Raw genomic sequence first — 20,662 nt, 5'->3', positions numbered from 1 at the left:
AAAGGGAAAATTTCACTTCCTTCTTGTAGAAGAAAATGTGCTAAAAATATAATGACCACAAAGTGAAGTTATTTTCTCTTCTGTACTAGTTGGAAATCAATTACTAACCAATTTATAAATTTCATCAAGTTAGCCATTTTAATAAAGTGGGAGTTATTGATCACTTACAATCTTGTAACTTGATAAGTTTAAAATCCTGAATACACGTACATAAACGTGACATTAAATATCTCAACTGTAGTGAGAAACCCCTAAAAGCGCATATTTTTGAGAGCTGCTATTAGAATATAATTGATGGAGAGAGGCTGATTGATCTGTCGTACTTCAGCCTATTTGCAGTGCACCATCACTTTTAATTAGGTTTATTTGAAAACTTTGGCCACCTGCGTATTTTAATGATTCGACATATGCCAATGTGCAAATACGGAGCTGAAGGAAAAGGAATGAATATGACTTTATTACGTGGTGTGCTTCCTAGCTGTGCAAGCTTTATCGTTTTTAATGACAAGTTTCTACTATAAACAAAAGCTATCTTGTGTTCTTCTTCTGCCCTGTTAGATGTGCAGGATTTGAGAGGTTAGATTATTTTACTTAATTAACAGTTCCACTTTTTTTTAAATGTCTCCATTGCTGAATCAGATTAAACTTACTGCTTAGCATGCCTTACAGTGCTAATGCTTTCATAAACCAACTCTCACAATTTTTTTCTCAGTTATACGTTTCCAAATGTTTCCTAATCTGGTTACTTAAGGTCACAGCTAATTCTTCTTGACACAGAGTAAGACATTCAAGTTTGATTTGGATCACATGTTGCATGTGGTTGGGAAAAGCTCTAGAGCAAATGGAGGTATGTTGTCTAAGGAGAAGTAGCTTCTGGCAAGAGGTGCACATGAGAAACATGGGAAAAGTGATAACCCATCAACTTGTTCAGAACGCTGAACTATTTAATAAAATCTGGTGTTTTTCTTAAACTTATCTCTAGGATGGAAATCCTTTCGATGCCACTGCAGGATACCGTAACCTTACTTATGAAGAGGTTTTGCAGGAGCTGGTGAAACATAAAGAGCAACTTAAGAAGAAAGACACCCATATTCGTGAACTTGAGGATTACATTGATAATCTTCTTGTACGAGTAATGGAAGAAACACCTAGTATTCTCAGAGTGCCATATGAACCTTCTCGAAAAGCTGGCAAATTTTCCAAAAGCTAAGATAGCAATACTTGATGGTACTTTCTGCTGAATACGTTTGTGGAAGGAAATCACACTTTAACATTTTGACTTCTCTTCATTCCTGTTCTCCTAAGAAATTCCAGGAATTGGGAGAGGACGGGACTATGGCGTGGATTTTTTTCATTTGTTTTTTACTCCAAACACTAGCAGGGACTGCCAAAAGTAATATTCTGTTAGATTACCTAAATAACTTTTTTTTTTTTTCTCTTTGAAAACACCTTTAGGTACAGAATACTTACGGTAGAGTTAATAATACACATGAAATGCGTCCATGCAGTTTATATAATAGCTTAGTGTTCACCATGTGGCAGTTTCAGCTGGGAAGCCTGTGCTGTTACAAATGTTTTCTTGAATGATTATTGGTATTATGCAAATACATCGATTCTGATACTACAGCATGCCATCAAGACCACTGTTTTCAAGCCAGTGTAGTATGCTTTACTAAACCTAAGTGCGGTTTGTTGCAATGGAATGTGGTTTGTTCTACACATATTAGAGGAAAACAGTGATGCACAGTCTTTGCAGAGTAAATGCTGTAATTCTATACAATGTGCTTTTTGTATAACAATGTAAAAAATACCATGCCATTTCAGTAATGGCACATGCTGGCGTCAGTTATTTTACACTTAAATGCTGAATTTTGTGTATAATGATTGAACTTTGGTAGTGAGCTCATGACATAAGGTTGTTTTGAGGATCTTTTTGTATGAAGTTATTGCATGCCTTTTTATATGTTAAAGTACTTTGAACAGTGTTAATAGAGCCAGAGGTAGGACTGGAGAAAAGTATGGAATAAAGGTATGAATACTTTGTTCAGTCAAAGTCTACTACAGTGAAAATGTAGGAGAAATGAACAGACTGACTTAAATAGACATGATAATTCAAAAAATATAGAACTGACTCAATTTGAGGTTGAGTTTTACATGATACATATCTGTCTTAGGTTTTTAAAAATCTTATGACAACGAAGTGTATGCCTTTAGAAATAGGCTATGTTGCTTAAACACATATAGAGTACTTAGAAAGGCTTTTCATTAAAAAAATCTGTATTCCTTGTAAGTACTTCTAAAAGTCAGTTTTCAATGAGGCAAATGAAAGAAGAATGTAGTAAATGACTTCCCGATCATTTAAGAATTGTTTGTAAAATGACATATGAAAAAGGTATCTGTTATTCAATAAATTGGCAAAATATAGTGATGAACGTATAATGGGAAAATACTGTAGGAGAAGAATCCTCACAATATTAACATAAATAGATTTTAATTTTATTTTCCTTCATAAGAGTCTCAGTTGGATTGTCTGTTGCTGTGAAACAGTAAGATGAGATTTAAAAAAAAGTACAGAGAATATTTTAGATTTGGATTCAAGAAAACTAATTGTCTTTTCCTCCTCCTTCTTTTTCTACACCTGATCTGGTTTTTTTTCTTCTTACAGCACCGTGTAATGGCTGTTGCTGAGGAGGGGAAAAAAGCTTGAAATTTGCAATTTTTTGTTGTTGTTGTAAAAGTTCTAAATATGTTTTCATTTTTAAAACTGCAAAAATTGGTAGTATCTTGAATAATTATGATCTGGAAAAGTTGAAAAAGTTCTACTGTCTGAATGCTTTTGACGATGGTAGTGTTGTTTGACAGCACAGAATTATTTTTGTTAGAAAAAAATACTTCTTTGTACAATTGTTCTCAGATTTCATGTACTTATTTTTGGCTTTTTCTTTTTTATTTCTTTCTTCTTTTTATTTTCTTCGTTTTTTTTAGCAACTACCTCCCATCCCCCTAGTGCTGTGTCCCTAAAATGTATGCAGTTTGAGTGTTCCCAACCCACCATTGGGATCCCTTAGCATAGATCATTGTGCCTGGACGGAGCCTGAGTGATTCAAGCCCTGCCTATTTGTCGTGCTCTGCAGTTAGACATTTGTAGCACAGAAATGGGCCCGCTTCATCAGGTAGTCTCTCTTTTGACTACCTAAGGATTTATCAAGTTCGGTACCTCATAAACCGATGAATGTTCTTTTGACCCACTTAAGATCTAAATGACTGTAAATTTGTTGTAATATATTCAAAGTGCCAAAGGTTATGTACTAAGTTATGGTACGTTTACTGTTGGAAGTTAGGTTTTGCACTCAATTAGATTTTGATTTCCTAATTACACCAAGATGTATTTCGGTTACACAGTATTTCCATAAAAGTTCTTAAACATTTTCAAATGTTTGGCCGAAGCAAGTGGTTTTCTCATATTGTTAGTGGGGAAGTGTGCAGTTGTTTTGAATTCCACAGTCATTTTCAAACTAACTGGTATGAGACCATCTGTAGTATCTACAGTGATTAAATCATATGCACCAACGGGGTTTAACAAGTAAACTAACCAGAGAATATGCTCCAATGACTTTTCACTTGCAAGCCAACTTATAATTATTAAAATGAAACTCTACTATATTTAGCACCTCTGAAATCACTTCTTTTAGAATGTAAATGTAGAATATCAAACTGCATAATTGACTAAAAGCAGATCATTTGACATATTTGCATACCAAGAACGATAAGCAGATTAAAGGTAGCGAAAAGATCAATTTTTGTGCATTAGTGAAGAAATTTAGTGAAGCTTTGAATGTGCTATCTAGTCTTTATCTGATCTGTAAGTGAATAAAAGCACCTTTTGTTTCTAACGGTTTGTCAAGAAAGAGGGGAGAGTGACAAATGCAATTTAGGAAAAGGTAAAGTTACTAAGAGAGGCAGCATGGGACATTTACAACTATGAAAATATTTTTATAGAGTTCTGTAGCTAAAGATAGAGACTGCTTTTGGAGCAATTCTGTAAAGGTTACATGCACGTCATTTTCTGCTTAGAAAGAAAAATTTTAATGTTTTTCTGTATTTTGAGATTATTTTTGAAAAGCATCTTCACTCCACATGTATTTTTTGAACCATGCAGCTTTTCAAATGAAAACTTTTCATACAGAGTAGTTTATATGTTGAAAACAAAGTTCTGTTTCTCCCATAGGATAAAATTGTAAACTTTCTTGCAGATAATTTTAAAATTTTAAAAGGGATGAAAATTTTGGATATCTCCACATTATTTTGGTTTTTTCACTCAAAAATTAGCATAAGAGTTTATCCATGCACACACTAGACTTTGAAATTATTCTTTGAAACAGCTCTGCTCATAGCCATGTACATTACGTACTTCAAAGAACAAATATCAAGGCCATACTTTAATGTTGTAAGTAACAAATTTAAACTTTCTGCCATTTGAGAAGGATGTTTAATATTTATATATGTTACCTCTTGCTGCTGTATTTTACGTTTAGCTGAGTTTTCCACCTACTAATGAATGTAGCATTCTCCCTAGATTATACATAACTACATTTATTGCTGTTGGCTCTGTATCAAGAACTATTTGTAATTTTCCAGCTGTGAAAATGTTGCCTTGCATTTAGAAAAGTTTCATGATTTGGGGACCTAATGAAACTCATGCTCATTGGGTACTAGTCTGCATTTCTTTCTGTACAGGATGCTCTTTCTTAGATGCATTTTAAAACAAGCAGAACTGCTGTCTTAATATGTTTACTGCTGCACTGGAGGTTTATTTACTTCCAGCTTTAAAGAAAAAATATTGTCCTACATCAAGTACGTAAAATAAGCTCATGGTTTTTCGCTCTTTATGTATCCATTACTGTTGTAGATATGATCGAGGCGTTAGCTGTGGGCTTTTAAAATGGTGGTACTGAAAGCATGTTGACTAACTTCCTCTCTTTGAAGTACATGGTGAAGGATTATAGCGCTGCTGTGTTGATGATGCTAGATTTAAGGGTCTGTCAGCACTTTCGGTATGAAACCCTATTTTCAGGGATTTATAACTTCTAAATGTAGATACAGTCACTGGAAGTATTTAATATGCAATAGGTAGCACTTTAATCTGTTTATGAAGGGTTTGAGATTTGTTTCTGTTGAAAAAGTCATGGTCTCTTAAAGCATGGTAGGCGTTTGCTTTATCTTTCATAATTTGTACATTGAAGAAGCCACTGTATGTTACAAATGGTAGAGCCATTCCTATTCATCTTAGAAGCTTCCAGATGTCTTGTATTACAATGTACTATAAAAAGCTGAAGATCCAGGTTATATAGGAAGTCTGTAAAAGATATGAACGTACTTATAACTTAAGGGTTGATTTCGTCTCGTGCAATCAATGGTAGTTTGTCTACATTTAATAATGGTACAGAATCACAACTATATGCACATGTGAGAACTATAAACTTAGGATGCATGAAAAACTTTATTTTTGTTTCATTGTTGCAACTTCAACTCCTTTAATTTGATTAAAATGTTAACTTAGTATTTTAATTTCTGTTCATTAAATAAATATTGCATGTCTAACACTAATAAAGCACCACAATGCACTACCGCAGTATTTCTTGAATTGTGATATTAATCTGTGTTATGCAAAGCATCTAACCCCTAAGCTCCGCTTAAGTATGTGTTTGGAAGAGCCCTGCTGTTAAGACTCTCAGACCACGGAGAGGTGTATTTCCTTAAGGACAGCTCTAAATGAATATCCCAGCTGTTTGCAGGGTAGCCATTAAGGGAAATCTCTTCAGTAGTGTCCAAAACTTATAATTAGTGAAACAAATGGCATGTTCTTAAATGTGCTAATATCTTATGTCTTTTTTAATATGACAGCTGTAGTGCCTTTAAACGTGCCATTCCTCCAGTTCTGTAGTTGTGGAAATATTAACTAGGAGATCTTTCGCACTGCAGGCCAGATCAGCATTTAGCATGAGGACAAACACTGTGCAAATTTTGATATGGAAAACATGATGCGTATTTCTCTTCATGCTTGACAGAATAAAACCCAGCCAGAATGACAGAAAACTAGAGCCTTCTCCCCCACCTCCCTGCCCCATGGGTATTTTTTTTTCTATGCTCCCACAAGTTGTTCAGCACGCTTTTCTCAGAAAAAAAATGCTTTTGCCTGTCTTCTTTTCCTCTTCCTTGGGGCAACAAGACAGCAAAGTCTGTCCCCTGACAATAGTAGGTTTTCAGGATGCTAAGGGTTCTGGCTCAGGAGAAGAATGTTGTGAGTAGTTCACCCAATTACTTGGAGGCTTGAATTTCACTGGGATGCGATTCCTTTCCTTGCAGTTAACTTGCTCCCTGACTAGGTCCTTTGTTGTACATCTAGGAGCTTTAGAAAAGGTTCTTCTCTTTGAGATATGCATGAAATGTGGTGGTTACGGGAAATCACAGTCAATTTTTGAGATGTACGTGTATTTACACATGCTTTGTTATGCAGGTTTCCATCGGCTGTTTCACCTCATGTCTCACTGACTTTGCAACTGTCCCCCGATGGGTGAGTAGATGAGGAATGAGGACAGAGGAGGAAGGCAGGTTTCGGAAAGCACCATGCTGTTTACGGTTTCCATCTGTAATTCACATCTGGTAACTAATCTCAGTTCCTATGTCCATTGGAAAATGGAGCCAGCGCAATTTCCCTACCTCAGAGGCATAATGTTTGTTAGTTGATATCAACTGTAATTCTGTTGACGATATAAGAGCCCAGCTTGATTAAATAGCTTCTAGTTTCCCCAGCACGGAGTTGGGTTTTTGAGTTTTCATTATTTAACATCTCAACGCCCTAGTAAAGGTTTTCAAGGATATTTTGAATATAGTTTAGTAGTTAAAGAGCTATTGAAATATTTAGATGAAAACTAGAAGGATCATTAAGGACAATTCTCTCTTCAGTTACATTTATTAAAGTTAATTCTTTATGGAACCATACAGAGTTAAAATCAGGATTTCATTTCCATATGTTGTTGCTTAATTTGTTTTTATGGGAGTGTTCTGCAAGCTCTGGCTGCAGCTCACCTGGGATGCGTTGCCTTTTTGCGTAACACTGGGCGTGTTAGTAAAGTTATAAATAATGATGATGATGACCAAATCCTGTCTCTTATTCTGCATTATTAAATTAAATGTTGGATTATTATGTTGGATTATTTTGTAATAGTGTCATTTTATGAGAGATAGGAATACGGCTATCTGCTAAAGGAAGCTGTTTTCTCTTTGTCTGTACTACTTATTGAGTAATGATGATAGAAGGCTACCACACTGAGTACAGCCCAATTTGAGAACCGTGTGACATTGTCTGTGTAATGTTTATATAAATATCAGTATATTCAATGCTGGAAGCCAATGGCTGTTAGAGGGAGATTATTACAATGTATTTATAATGTGTTTTTACAGCATTTAGCAACGTAGATCAGTCTTTGATAAATGGATGATGATTGAGGACAGAAAAGTACCTTCCGGGGCTAAATGCTGACATGTTTATACTTTAAAGGTAAGCAGCTGAAAAAGGTTTTAGGGACATGCAACATCATTTAAATGAAGCCGAATAGTAAAAAGGGGGAAAACTTCATGAAACGGTCTTTTGTATCAGCCTTAACTGTATTTGCTGTGTGACATAGAGGGAGTGAGTGTAAGCAACAGTGGGGAGATTCCACTGTTGGGATCCGAAAAAATCCCAACAACAAAAAGTTAGTAGGCCTAGGATTCAGATTTTAAGGGGTCTATTTGCCCAGCAAGTGCCGGGTTCTTTTTGTAATAGGAAGTTAACACAACATCCTTCACTAGCAAAATCAGTGTCAGGGTGAAAACCCCCCCAAAAAGTGGGAGTTAGTTCCCAAGGTGTTGGGCGCGAGGCAGGTGTCGGACAGAAGCGCAGTGCTTTAGCCAGCTGTCACCTCTGCTTTTTTAGTCCCTCTGACACTTGCATTAACTCTAGGGATTAAACAACCACTTTCCTAGGAAAGTTAGGAAATGCCTCAGGAAATTTGGTGTATGCAGCACGTGGCTGGCCAGATTGCCTCTCTTGTTACTTGAAGTAGGTGTCTGACTCAGGCTCTCATGGAGTCTAACAAATAAACCACCAAAATGTGTCATATCACCCTCTTGTCTAAATGATTCATTCGGGGCCTTCTTAGGTGATGAATGTCCCCTTCTCCGATAACTTGCTGCTTACATTATGAATTCCTTGAAAATTGACTCCCTGGGACATCTTTACAGGAGACATCAAGGGTCTCCATTTAAATTTAATGAATATTATGTAATTTTCCAAGGACTTCTACAAGGCATTAAGAAAATCAGCCTCTTTGAGGCCAGAGCTTTGTCAAAATAATGGCAGCCTAATGGCATCCTTTAAAAGCAGCTGCTGACTCTCCAGCTATGAGTATTTTCTATTTCCTAATAAAATGTTTTCCCCATTGAAGCAGCTTATTTCATTAACTTATAAGTCATAGCTTAAATATGCTTATATTTTGCTAATTGTAGATTACTTGGTACTTATTTTTAAGGAACATTGAAGCACAAAATGCAAAATGTCAGGGTTTTTTAAAAGAAAACTCTTGCCTTGTGCGTAGCAATTGCATTTGGATAAGCATTTTTCAATGCACTATTTTTAAGGAGTTTTTATGTGCTATTTTAAACTAAATCATTAAATGTGTATAACAAGAAACAATTCAAAGTGTTCATGCAATTTAGAGTTTTAATTCCTTTCTGGATATGTGCTCCAGTATTTTATAGTTCTGATTCAAAAGCTACCACAGTTACGTATTTTAAATTGTAAGGTAACATTGTGAGATTCCAAATCTGTACTTTTCCAAAGTATAGAGAGCCAAAGTATCTCATATACTCTTTTGCGTATTGTAGAATTTAAAAATGAGCTCTGGGAGAGTTAAGGTTTTCCTAAAAAAATTGTACAAACCTTTGTGTTGAACTGCAGTGCAGCTAAACTTGGGCCTGTAGCCTCAGGCACTCCTTTATCCAACAGGCTAGCATCAAATTTGCTTTATTTCTTTATGAACTGGAGGACAAGAGAATAGGGATCAGTTTACAACAGGTGCTAGGTACTGCTCTTATGGAGCAAGGAAAAAAATGTTGATGCTTTGTGAGATGCGGTCTTGACTTTTTGTTGTGTAGGGAGTATACTGAATTTGAATACCAGGCTTATGGGTTTCCAGAATCAGATATAGAAAACTTCCTATTTTCTTACATTTTCACATTTAAAAACTTGTATAAATAACTATTTCTTTATTGTTAAGGGCCAGATTATTGTTGGCTGATATATATGTAACAGTTCACTTGATTAACATTACTGCTATTTAAGAGCCTCTTGTAATTGGCCTCCATGTAATCCACACAGAGAATACTGTGAAATGGTGTGAATTTTAAGTTGAGAGACTAAATGAAAGGAACATCCAACAGCAGTGGAGAGGAATAAAATAATCCTAATTAAAAGCAAAAGAATTGTGTGGTCTGAATTAAGATTCAGTTGGTGGATACTGAAGAGTATTTTTGCTGGTATTTTTATTATAACTGTCCAGTATAATTGCTTTGGAAAAAAACCTCATCCTTTGTGTTTGATGGCATAAACTTCACTAGCTCTTTGTAAACCACATACTAAGTTAAGGACTTGTGCTTAACCTTTGTTTTGTCAGACATGGTTTCAGAGAGTTGAAGCACTGTTTTATTGATGGAGTTGATCACGACAGAGTTATATTTACTAATGGGGTCTTAGCTATTCTTTTATCTGTTTCAGGATTTTCTTTGTAGTTTTAAGTTCTGAACATTTCACCACAGTCTATTTAGAGCATTATTTAAAACTTGTTCCAGTTCTCTTCATTCTTGTGCACGCCGATGTGCTAAACTACTCCAGAAACCAGCTTAGCTCTCACCATATTTGGAGGCTGTTCCTCTTCTTTGCTCTTGGACTGTTTTGGCTGGGGACTTATGTCTAAAGTAACAAATGAAATATGTGACGAGAGCTGACTGCCAAAACTGGGATCAAAGCAAGTTTCTGAAGGGCTCGTTGGAAAACTATCTTGAACTTTGGAAGGATGACTCAAAGCCACAGTCTGAATAGAGCAAAACATAGTGAAATAAACGTCAAGGTGAGAACAGATTTCTTGAATACAGGTGTGTGTGGGGGGGGTACCCCTAAGACTAGACAGTCATTTTAGTCTTAGGGCACAGGAAGCAAAAAACCAAAATTAATTTCCAAATGCTTATCAATCAGGATGGGTTGGTGAGGGTGTTCTTCATCTGCCAGCCCACAAAGTTTTGCAGTTCCTGTTTGGGCTTACTATACAAAAGTGCGTTAGCCAAGGAGCATTCAAAATAAAAGGTAACATTTGTTGATAATGTCATGTGGGACATCATTAACTTGTTTGAAAAGTTGCCAAGTTTGGAGGTGTGTTCTGTTAAATACATTCAGTGTCTTCCTCATCTAACTTAAAAATAGGAGAGCATTCAGCTTCAATTCATTAGTTTAAGCCAGCTCATCTGAATAAAGAGACCACATTTTTCCCTGTCCTTCTAAGAAACATGTAGACTTGCAGAGGACAACTGCTGTAACTGAGCGGCTAGCTGTACTTTGCGGTTGAGTGTGTGTGAAAAAAAAGCTAGCATTGGAGAAAAGAGAGTTCTTCTGTGAAAAACCTAAACCTCTCTCACAATCACAGCATCTTGCAAAGTTCGAAGATTTTAAGGTGTTCAGAAATAAGAGGAGAAAACGATTCAGCAGTGATGGTCTCTAGCAATTGGGAGTTATGCATTTAGTTAAAAAAGAGAAATGTTAATTTTAGAAGGAGAGGAAGTGAGACAGGTTTTAGATAGTCACTGTATTGTAGATTGATCAAATGCTAATATGTAAGATAGCTGTAGAAGGGAACAGTATCTCTCGGAATACAAAAGGTGAAGAATGAGCTTGTTGAGTTTTCCTGTGGTAGGCATGAGAAGCAATAACTGCTTCCTTACAGGAGGCAATAACTGACTAACTACAGTAAGCATCACACTTCAGGAGTGTGTTAGATGCTGTGAACACAAATAGTAACAGATTTCTCAGATTTTCCTAGTGCCTGGAAAAAAAGTACACAAATTTTCCCGCAAAGTAAATTGCTTGAATTACAAGCCCCTGATTTTCTTTCTTTCTTTCTCTGTTACACAAAGGACATTTAGCAGATACACAAAATATTACATATTTTACTGCTTTATTTGATTCCTCCTTTGACTTGTTTTGAAAGAAAAATTATGGATTTTAGTCTGACTAAAGGCTGATGGAATCAATGCTTTGTTCAAAGACTGACATATAAACAAAGAGTGATGCAGTTATGAAGGGGAGATGCCAGGCTTTTTACAAATTCTTTTTACAATTAAAATCTTCCAGTGAAATGGTGGTCTTCTGGCAGGAATGCTTTTTGCGATGTCCTGAGAAACATCCTTCCCTCAATAAATCCCCATACAATGTAGCCGTCATTCTAGCTTGAGAAGAGTTAATAGCATAATACTGGCCAGTTGAAATAACCACTCGGTGCAATCGCACATACAAAGTGATGCTTTTTCTGAAGTATTTTAGAAGGCAATGCTTCCTCATTAGAGCACTATAAAAGATACTGAGGGATAAAATCATCACATTATAAATTTTCCAGAATTTCATCTTTTTCTCATTGCTAACCTAGGACTGGCGCTTGGATAGCTGAGTCAGTGTCTGAAAACGTTTGAGCAAGTTGGTTGTAGCCCTTGCAGTTTGCACGGTAGCAGATCTCAGCATGACTTTGGATTATTGTTATCCTTTTGCTACGGTACCCAATGGCACCACTGTATATTATATCAGCTTGTATCTTTCAACTGCTGGATATTAATTATTTAGACCACTGGAAAGCTGAATCTCCCTGCTTCCCACAGGTATAAAATCTGTTTATTTTAGATGTGGCCCTCGAGTTTACGCTGCCTGTTGCTGCCTGTGAGAAAAGCTGGCAGCATATCTGCTAAAAAACATGAATCTCTTGTTCTCAGACTACTTCTCATGAGCAGCAAACCCCAGGAAGCTCGCTCCTGGTTAAAGGGTTTTTTCCTTTTTCTGCCTCTAGACCCTTACTAAGCAGAAAGTTGTGGAATTCTCAAAAAGTGTAATTAATTTTTTCCAAAGTTTGACATTAATGCCAAATTTTAGCATTATACCATGTCAAAATGAGCTTCAAAGGCTACTAAATTCCAATATTAACAGTTATTCCCACTTTGCACTGGTTTTAGTGACTGTCTTAGATCCAGGGCAGCAGACACTTACCACTCCTGTTTTCAAAGTAGCAATTAGATTTGCTGACATAGAGGAAAATTTAGGGCTGAGTATAAATCCTGGTCCCTATGAATGAAACATTTTGGCTTGTCTGGTGGTAAAGTTAGACAAAAACTAATGTCTTTGTAGCCCAGGATTTTTGTGAGATGGCAGTAGCATCAGTCTGTTTCTTCCTGAGGCTTTTTCTTCCTCGCGGCACACAGCTAAGGAGTTGAAGACATTGATTTACACAGCTTCAGTTCTGAATATAAGCTTTTTCTTCAGCTATTGAAATACTTTCTCGCCTGTTGGTGCACCTGTACTTTCAATTTGGCTTCAAACCAGTATAGAGCATGCACTTGGGCAAGTTGTAAAAATTAGTGGAAGAATAATAATAAATAAAATGGCAAACTGCCCAAGCACATTTTATTTTCTTTACTAATCTAATTGCTCATTGAACATATTTTCCAGATACAGTTCTGTATATTTAAGTATGTATCTGAATAACTGCACTTTTAAATTCCAAGAGTCAAGTAGCTACTTTGTATGCCGTGCTTATCTTAAATAGAGTTTGATTTAAAACATTTATCTTTCCCGGTATCATCTCCCATGTCAAAGCACATTTAAATCATGCTCTGTTCCTAATAGCGCTCATGTTTAAAATGGTATCCGAGTACAAAAAAGTTTGATGAGTGCTCTGTTATTTGCCCACTTTGTAGTTACTAGCTGCTCTGTCATTGTTTTGAATATCACTGAAGTTGAGAAGGAGAAGCTTCAGCAAAGTAAACTTTTAAAAATTAAAGCCAAGGTCAGACTCCAGGGTTAGCAACACTAGAAGACTGCAATTTAAGATGCATCCAATTATGCAAAATCATGTGTTGAGTTACAGCTGCCGGTCTCCATTGGGATCTGTGAGGTTGCCTAGGTAAAAATATCAGAGGAATTTCAGGAGGGATTTTCTTTTGTTTCTCCCTTCATCTTGACAGAGAATGATGCAATTCTGGCAGTACTCGGCGTTTCTAGATCAGTAACTCAAAAGGAAAAGTGTTATTCCAGGAGCGTGGAGCAAGCGCATCATTTTGGTGAAGGCAGCAGACCCAGCACGAGACTTCGGAGGCGTTTGGCGCCTTGTCGTGTTTTATTGGTTTGCACAGGTAGAACATTCCGGCCACACCTCTGAATCTAGAAGTAAATCAGTCGAGGGACAGCAAGTGACCCGCTAAGGCAGAGCAGATTTTGCTGATTATATTCTCAGTATTTAAACCAAACACAGTCACAGTTAAGTGGTTTTTTTCCCAAGATCTTAACTTATCCTTACTTTTTCTTTATCTTTCCCTTCAGATAACTGGAAGGCTCATGCACGCAGTGGTGCCAAAGGGTGGCTCCCAGAAAGGCTGGAATGGAGAGGTCAGACTCAGTTTACTTGGATGATTTGCGTGGAAGTTAGGATAATTAATTTGCCAAAAAAATCTATTTTACTTCTCTTTTCTGGGTGAAAGAACAACATCATGTGCTCTGCTTTTGAAGTACTTATCCCCAAGCCAAAACACTGTAGAGCTATTTTGTAGTCTTCCTACTTCAGAAAACATCAAAACTTAGCACCATTACATTTTCTCAACTTCTGTGTGAATCTGAGGTATAAAGTTTCATAATGTTGATCATTTGTATGAAAGCATTCTTAATAAGAGAAACAGACAGATTATGTTCAATAAAAACAGAAACACAGTTCTGAATATGTTTAAACAAGTTTTTGCATTGATAAACAAAACCAGTGGGTATTTTTTTTCAATCGTGCAGACACAAAAAAAGTCATCAGTACTTACTAAAGAATTTGTACAGTGTTCAGGGCAAGTTACAGCTGGATCCTCTTAAAAACCTCAATCTTTTCTAATAAATGACTCATAAAACTACTGTAGCTATGAAGCTTTTCAGAAAATTTATATAATTAAAAGGGGTTTTCACCATTTGAACAAATGTTATTGTAAATATCTGCTTTAAATATGAGGGGAAAAAACATGTGTTGCTTTTGCAAAGCATTTCTCTTTCAAACGGCCCAGAGACTGAGTTTCAAAACTGACAAATTTACTACAGTGATTGTTCAAATGTTTTTGACAGAGTGATACTTCCTACTAGGCAGGGCTAAGGCACCTGGAAGGAGAGTCTTGTGCATCTCTCTGCGTAATTAGTTGAGTACGTGGGAATTTGCTGTCTAATTAACTCTGTAACAATTCTACTGAGCCAAACAGCCTTTTCTTTTCTTATGCGAGGAAAACGTATGTATTTGTAAATATTACTCAAATTCCATTGAGTCATTGACAAAGGAAGTAAATTCTAAACCTTAACTCCTTCTCTCACCCTCCGGGATCTGCTCTCATCTTTTGATGTTGTTTAGCCCCCAAGACATCTCTTCTGCCTTCCACGGCGTGCAGGTGAAATCCTGTTTTAAGCTCTTCCTCCCATCAGCAGCTTTTCCTTCCCCTCCAGGATGTGCCTTACCTCTACTGCTCTGCGTATCCATGTGGAGTCAGGAGACCCTCTGGTGAGGCACTGGCAAAGCCACCACTGCGAAGATAGTGACACAGCCTTAGAGAGGAGAAAAAGTTGAATTTAAACACCTATCTTCTTCATGTCCGCTCTAGAAAAAACGGTCTGTGCAATAAGGCCATTAGCAAGTCTAACCAAGAAGGCTAAATTATTTCTTCATGACCAAAGCGCTAGCAGGAAAGAAATTCCCAGTCAATATTTAAAATATCTAATGACTCACTGGGGTGGGATCTCTCTTTTCACCGAGTGCCATAGGGGCATTTTTATCATAGAATAACTCAGGTTGGAAGGGACCTCAGATTGGATCATCTAGTCCAGCTTCCAGCATCTTCAGGCAACATCACCTTTCCAGGAAATTTGTGGTACTTAAACAGGTTTTTCACAGGAATGTAATCAACTCTCATGTTTTTATATCTCAAAATACGGAATTGAACTGGGTAACATCTTTTAAGATGTAAAAAAAAAAACCCCAAACCCTTGTAATCCATTATTCTTCTATGTTGTCCTATTTATGTTAACAGGACTACATTTGTGAGTAATGGGTATGGGATTAGGTCATCTTCTCGTCAGCTGAATGGTCTGATAATAATGAATTCAAACTGACATTGCAGAACTCCCCAGAGATGCGTGAAGGTAAGTATTGACGTTAAAAGTGAATAATACTTCTAGGAATCCAAGAGCAACCTTTCATAAAAACTAATATGGACTAGAATAACAGGTAATATTAAAATATGTTTTTATTCTGATTAAAAATATTCATCCATATTAGCAGAAAAATTGTTACTGAAACAACAAGAATAACCACAAGCTTTATAAAAAATTATTATAATACTATATGAGTATATATTCTCCAAGGGTCATGTTAGAAAGTGCCAGCTTGTAAAAAGGATAAAACTGTATCTAAATATACTGTCAAATAAAGTTCTCATAGCCAGTGAGGGGAAAAAAATTAAAAATCACTTAGGGCCTATAAACAGATTTAGATGTAGAATAAAACATGGAATGTTCAGTCTATTGATTTATCCACTGATATTAGAGAGATAAAATTTATAATAATCTAGAACTTGGCAAAGAATTTCAAATGCTGTGAGGTTACCATTAAATGGGTATTTACCCCAAAGTCAGAGGAGGCAAAGGGAGTTGGGCTGACAGAACTGAGATAACATCTATTTGAACATAAATGAATAAGTAAATTCAAGAACCACATTGGACAATCATATTCTGATATCCTGTAAAACTCTGGATATACTGTAAGTTAACCAGTGCATTCCTTAAACTAGGAAAAATTGTAGTCATATAAAATTTACATCAAAATAATATTACTGAACTTTTATGAACCAAACACAATTCGATGTACCAAATACTCAGGAACAAAGTCTGTACAGCATAGCGAAGGTAGGATAGCTAATGAGGTTAAGGAGGTCAAAATGGAAATTATTGCAAGAGGAGCAGAAGCAAAATCAAAAGCTTAGCACACTGAGAGGACCAAGGTTCCTCTAGCCCAATCTTCTCGGAAGAATGGAGATGTGCTAGTAGAGGCTTGCAATAAAGCCTAGAAAGACTGAGCAGGCAGGTCAAAGATAATATATCTTTTCTTATTCTCTGCAGCTTTCAATTCAGTGTTAGAAGAAAGCACCTTTTTCTATGCATGGATACCACTTCAGGAAACTACCTGTTTCAGGACAGCATCTTCAGAGACCTCCAAGACTGAACACTTCTAAAGGCAAATTCAAGCCCACCATAAAAATTAATACAGAGGTGCAGTATGGATAAATAAATGGATCTAGTCAATGAGTGTAGAGGTTGAAAACACATGGTAGTTTGGTGGGGGGGGTTTTATGGATTGAAGAGATCCAAGAAAAGGTAAACCTTTTACAAACAAATGGTTGATTGTGCTCATCATGCTCATTCAAGATAATCCAATATTTGTTTTTTCTTTAAAAGGAAAATTCTATGAAATTGATCTTTTTTACTTAAAGGTCAACAAATACTTACTATAAGATTAGACCAAAGCTACAAGCCACAGGAAAAAAAAAATATTTCTGTGAGCCAAGTTGAGCAGATTCAAAGGAAAATAGTCCAAAAGTAATTTAAATAATATTAATAAGCATGCAAAACACCTTTAAGGCTGCTATAACTTTGTCTGAACTTTGCTCATATGTAGGGCACACTATATCTTGTATCTATTATTTAGGCACTTGTATAGATATTTTTTTTATATTTGCATTTATTGTGGTGTGGATAATGATTGTATCCTCATTTGTGTAGAAATTATAATTCTAATGGATAAAAAAATCTAGGAATTAATCTTGTTGATGCTACTGAAATAAATTACCCTAAGTAGGCTAGATATATAAGAAAACAATATAAATTCATCTAAATTCAATTATTAAACAAAGAGAATATTGTATTTAATTAGAAAATTGAATCAATTTACTTACATTCATCCTTATCCTTCATAATTTTAGAGATGATAGATCTCTTCCTCTTATACTGTATTGTTATACACAGAAAGAAGAGAATAATCTCTCTTCCATTTTTTCAATTCCTGTTTGATTTTTTTCAGCTGTGGGTGAACTAATTACTAATCAGAACTAGTGGAATAAACTGAGGCAGAAAAAGTATTCTTATACAATAGAAAAGGATAGTGTTGTCAAAACCTGGTTTAAGACTTCAACAACTGATACAGATGTTTAGCCAGGATTTCAGCTAGCTCAGTAGCTTGACTTTCTTCAAAATTTAGAGAAAACTTGCATGAATATTTCTTAATTTTAAATAGTCGAATAGATTATAGTAAGATTAGAACTGACAAAAAATATTGTGAATTTATTGAAATACACTTATTTTTAAAAGATTTTTTAAAATCAAACTTTTAAATTGTTTCTGTTAGTCACCTCAATTTATAGTGGATAAGTGGAAAACAAAACAAAGAATATGAAACTTAAGATACCTAATCCAGCTGTTGGAGAATTCTTTAATTGTTGAGTCCAGTGCAAAGTCTGCTCAAGATGAAACCAGAAGATTGAGCACAACAAAAGCTAAATGGGGAGAGATAAAAACCAAGCATGAGGAGGACATGAACTGTGCTCTGATTTCCATATAAGCAAAATCATCATTTTCTCAATACTGAATGAAAAGAAGTAAAAGGCATTTTATCTTGGTTTAAAAGAGTGGAATTTGGCCACAGTTCTGATGCTCATAAAACAGAAATTATTTTTAATCCTGACATTTTGTCATGCCTTTATCATTATTTAACCCCTCCGAACTCCCCTAAAGTAAGCTGATACAGGCTTAGGCTGTAACTTGTAACTGATGTTTGAAATCCCAAGTCACTGGACTGAAGCAAAACTCGTGGTTCAGAAAGGCACAATATTTTCACACAAAGCAAGCAGAACAAAAAGAAAAGAACAAATCTGCTTTTGAAATAGACTTTATTATTTGGGTTTGCTGGACTTTTGTTTTTTTCTAAGGGAGACTTAGGGTACTTAATGTACAATAATTAAAAAATTGAGGATTTCTTATGATACTTCAAGATATCATAAAGGCTTATGCAAAACAAGAGTTCAAATTGCAGTTGGTCTAGTTCCTTGGAGCTGTTTAAGCTAGAAAGAACTCATAAGTTTTACAGTCTAGGTTTTTATGAAGCGTATTATCCCAAATGGGTCAATCTGAAAATCACCACCGTAAGAGCTTGTTATATTTGGCTGGGATCTGCAATTGTTAGGAGTTGGTCCAAAATTCAGTGAAGTCATGGATTTTCATCAAGTCAGTATAGGTTAATACAGACTAGATCTGTCACACTTCAGCTAACAATGACCTTTCTTTACATGTATGTGCATTCCCTTTCTGAATTCGATTACCAAGATATCTGTTTCTTAAGCCCTACAAAGTACTTTTCTTGGGAAAAATACCTTGCCTGTCAGTTTTTCAACCAGTGATTATAAGTATTCATGGTAAATCCTGCAAACTACAGTGAGACTAATCCTGGCAGAGGAAGAGCTGTGCAAGTATCAGGAGCACAGGTATCCAATTTTTCCAAATAAATGCAAGTATATTTAAGTTTTTAAATCACACATGAATATTGAAAAAGATGCACCAATAAGTTTAAGGAGCTTCTTTGCATTATTTTTCCTGAGAAACTATTGGGCGAATTTCCACCCGAATTTATCATCACATACAAAATTGCTGTAGTTAAGAAAATTGCTGTTTGATGTATAAAGGGGTGAATTGTTCTTCTGAAAGCAAGGTATTATAGGGCTTGGCAGTTGTTATATTAGGGTTTATGAACTGTGAATGTTCTACAATGTTCCCCTGTACCTAGTGGGCTCAAACTGTTGATACATCTCTGAATGAATCTTGTAAACGGTGGTCCCGTGGGTGCTCTCCAATTTTGGAACCTTTGTTACAGCAAGTGGAATAAAGGTTTTGATAATCAAGTAACGTATATGCTCACTGTAGCATGTAAATTACACCACTTCTGTTTCTCTAGATTCACTTTAGAAATACTTGATTGGCACCACACACTTTGTATATGGTTACAGAGTTTTCTTACGTTCACTGGCATATGTGGAAAAGTTTTTTTGCAACACACTGCAGATTATTCATTGACGCAAGTGAATCTAAGGACAGTATTGAGGTATTTAAGCAAGCATTTTGACTGACTGGACCACAATAATTTGTAGACTCCACTGAGCTAGACTGTCTTCTGTAATTAGGATGTTTATGTCGTTCCTTTTAAAAATGGAAGTGATAACTGGCCTTTTTTGTGTTTTATTTTAATGAAGGAAAAGAGACACATGAGCAGGATAAAGAGCACGTTAGTGATTAGAGGGCTTGGCCAAGCCTGGGCACAAGGACACTCCACTTCTGCAGCTAAAGCTTTGCCAGCGCTGCAGAAAGCACACCAGGTACGGGGCTGGGAAAGGAAGGAGGCAGAATCTCAGTTCTCTGATTCGGTAACGACAGCATTTGGTGCCTTAAAGCTGCAAGAGCTGTTGATGAATGTACAGTGTTAAAGGCGATGCCACGCATGTTTAGGCATAGTATTAGAGCTAGGCACTGAGCCCTCGGAGGATGATGGTGGTGCTGGGCTATAAACATTGCGAAAGTTTTACTATTAGAAATGTAGGTGCATATGCACCTACGTGACCCGTCTACATTTTATTCTTGTCTTGCTTTTTGTGCTTGCGTCTTTTGGCAGGTGATGGCTTTGGCGATTTGCCACGAATCATGCAGAAGGCTGTAATGGAGAAGGAAACTGAACCAAAGCCACCCATCTTTCAGGCTAGTGATACAATTGGCAAATCATCCTCTGGCCCTGCTGTTCTGTTCTGGATGATCCCTATGAAGAGGATCAGGTTTGTTTGTAAGTTATCCACTCCATGGCAAATCCTAGGGGCTCCACAACGGAGAAGGCGAAAAGGCTTAATTAGGACCTGGTGGTGTTACCAAGCAGTTATTTACAAATAGGTCTGGTAAAAAACCCCAAGTCCAACAGGGCAGAGAAGCCTGTAGGGACACTGACAACTGTCTTGGAGTGCTTACATCCATGTGGACAGCCAGAAGTAAAAAAAAAAAAAAAAAAAAAATTCACAGTGGAGGTGTGCCCCACAACTTAGTCAGCTGCCTCAAGAGTCATACTCTCCCAATGTGATATAGCCTTCAAATTGCATGTCACACGCTTTTTCTTTTCCTGCAAAATCTCCGCTTCATTCATCCGTCAGCCAGAACTGACTGTGGCCTCTGTGCTTCCACGTCAGCTGCTGAGGCATTAGGCCCAGTTCATCT

At 36.4% G+C, this 20,662-nt stretch overlaps 1 protein-coding gene and 1 long non-coding RNA gene across 2 annotated transcripts in view; both read left to right on the top strand.

Moving 5' to 3' along the window:
- The window catches only part of RAB11FIP2 (RAB11 family interacting protein 2), a 34,289-nt gene extending 28,680 nt beyond the window's left edge, over positions 1 to 5,609 (top strand). The window contains exon 5 of the mRNA XM_049810729.1: positions 983 to 5,609. Within this exon, the coding sequence (XP_049666686.1) occupies positions 983 to 1,210 (228 nt within the window). The 3' untranslated portion in view covers positions 1,211 to 5,609. The remainder of the gene's footprint in view (positions 1 to 982) is intronic.
- Positions 5,610 to 15,429: 9,820 nt separating this feature from the next.
- Positions 15,430 to 20,226, top strand: LOC126042776 (uncharacterized). Its single transcript, XR_007507288.1, has 4 exons — positions 15,430 to 15,508; positions 16,484 to 16,633; positions 19,660 to 19,782; positions 20,076 to 20,226. It is a non-coding gene; the product is annotated as an uncharacterized LOC126042776 (long non-coding RNA).
- Positions 20,227 to 20,662: the final 436 nt, after the last annotated feature.

This window comes from Accipiter gentilis, chromosome 9 (genome assembly GCF_929443795.1).
Source record: "Accipiter gentilis chromosome 9, bAccGen1.1, whole genome shotgun sequence".
Lineage (NCBI taxonomy): Eukaryota > Metazoa > Chordata > Aves > Accipitriformes > Accipitridae > Astur > Astur gentilis.
This window is presented reverse-complemented; position numbering and strand designations above follow the sequence as displayed.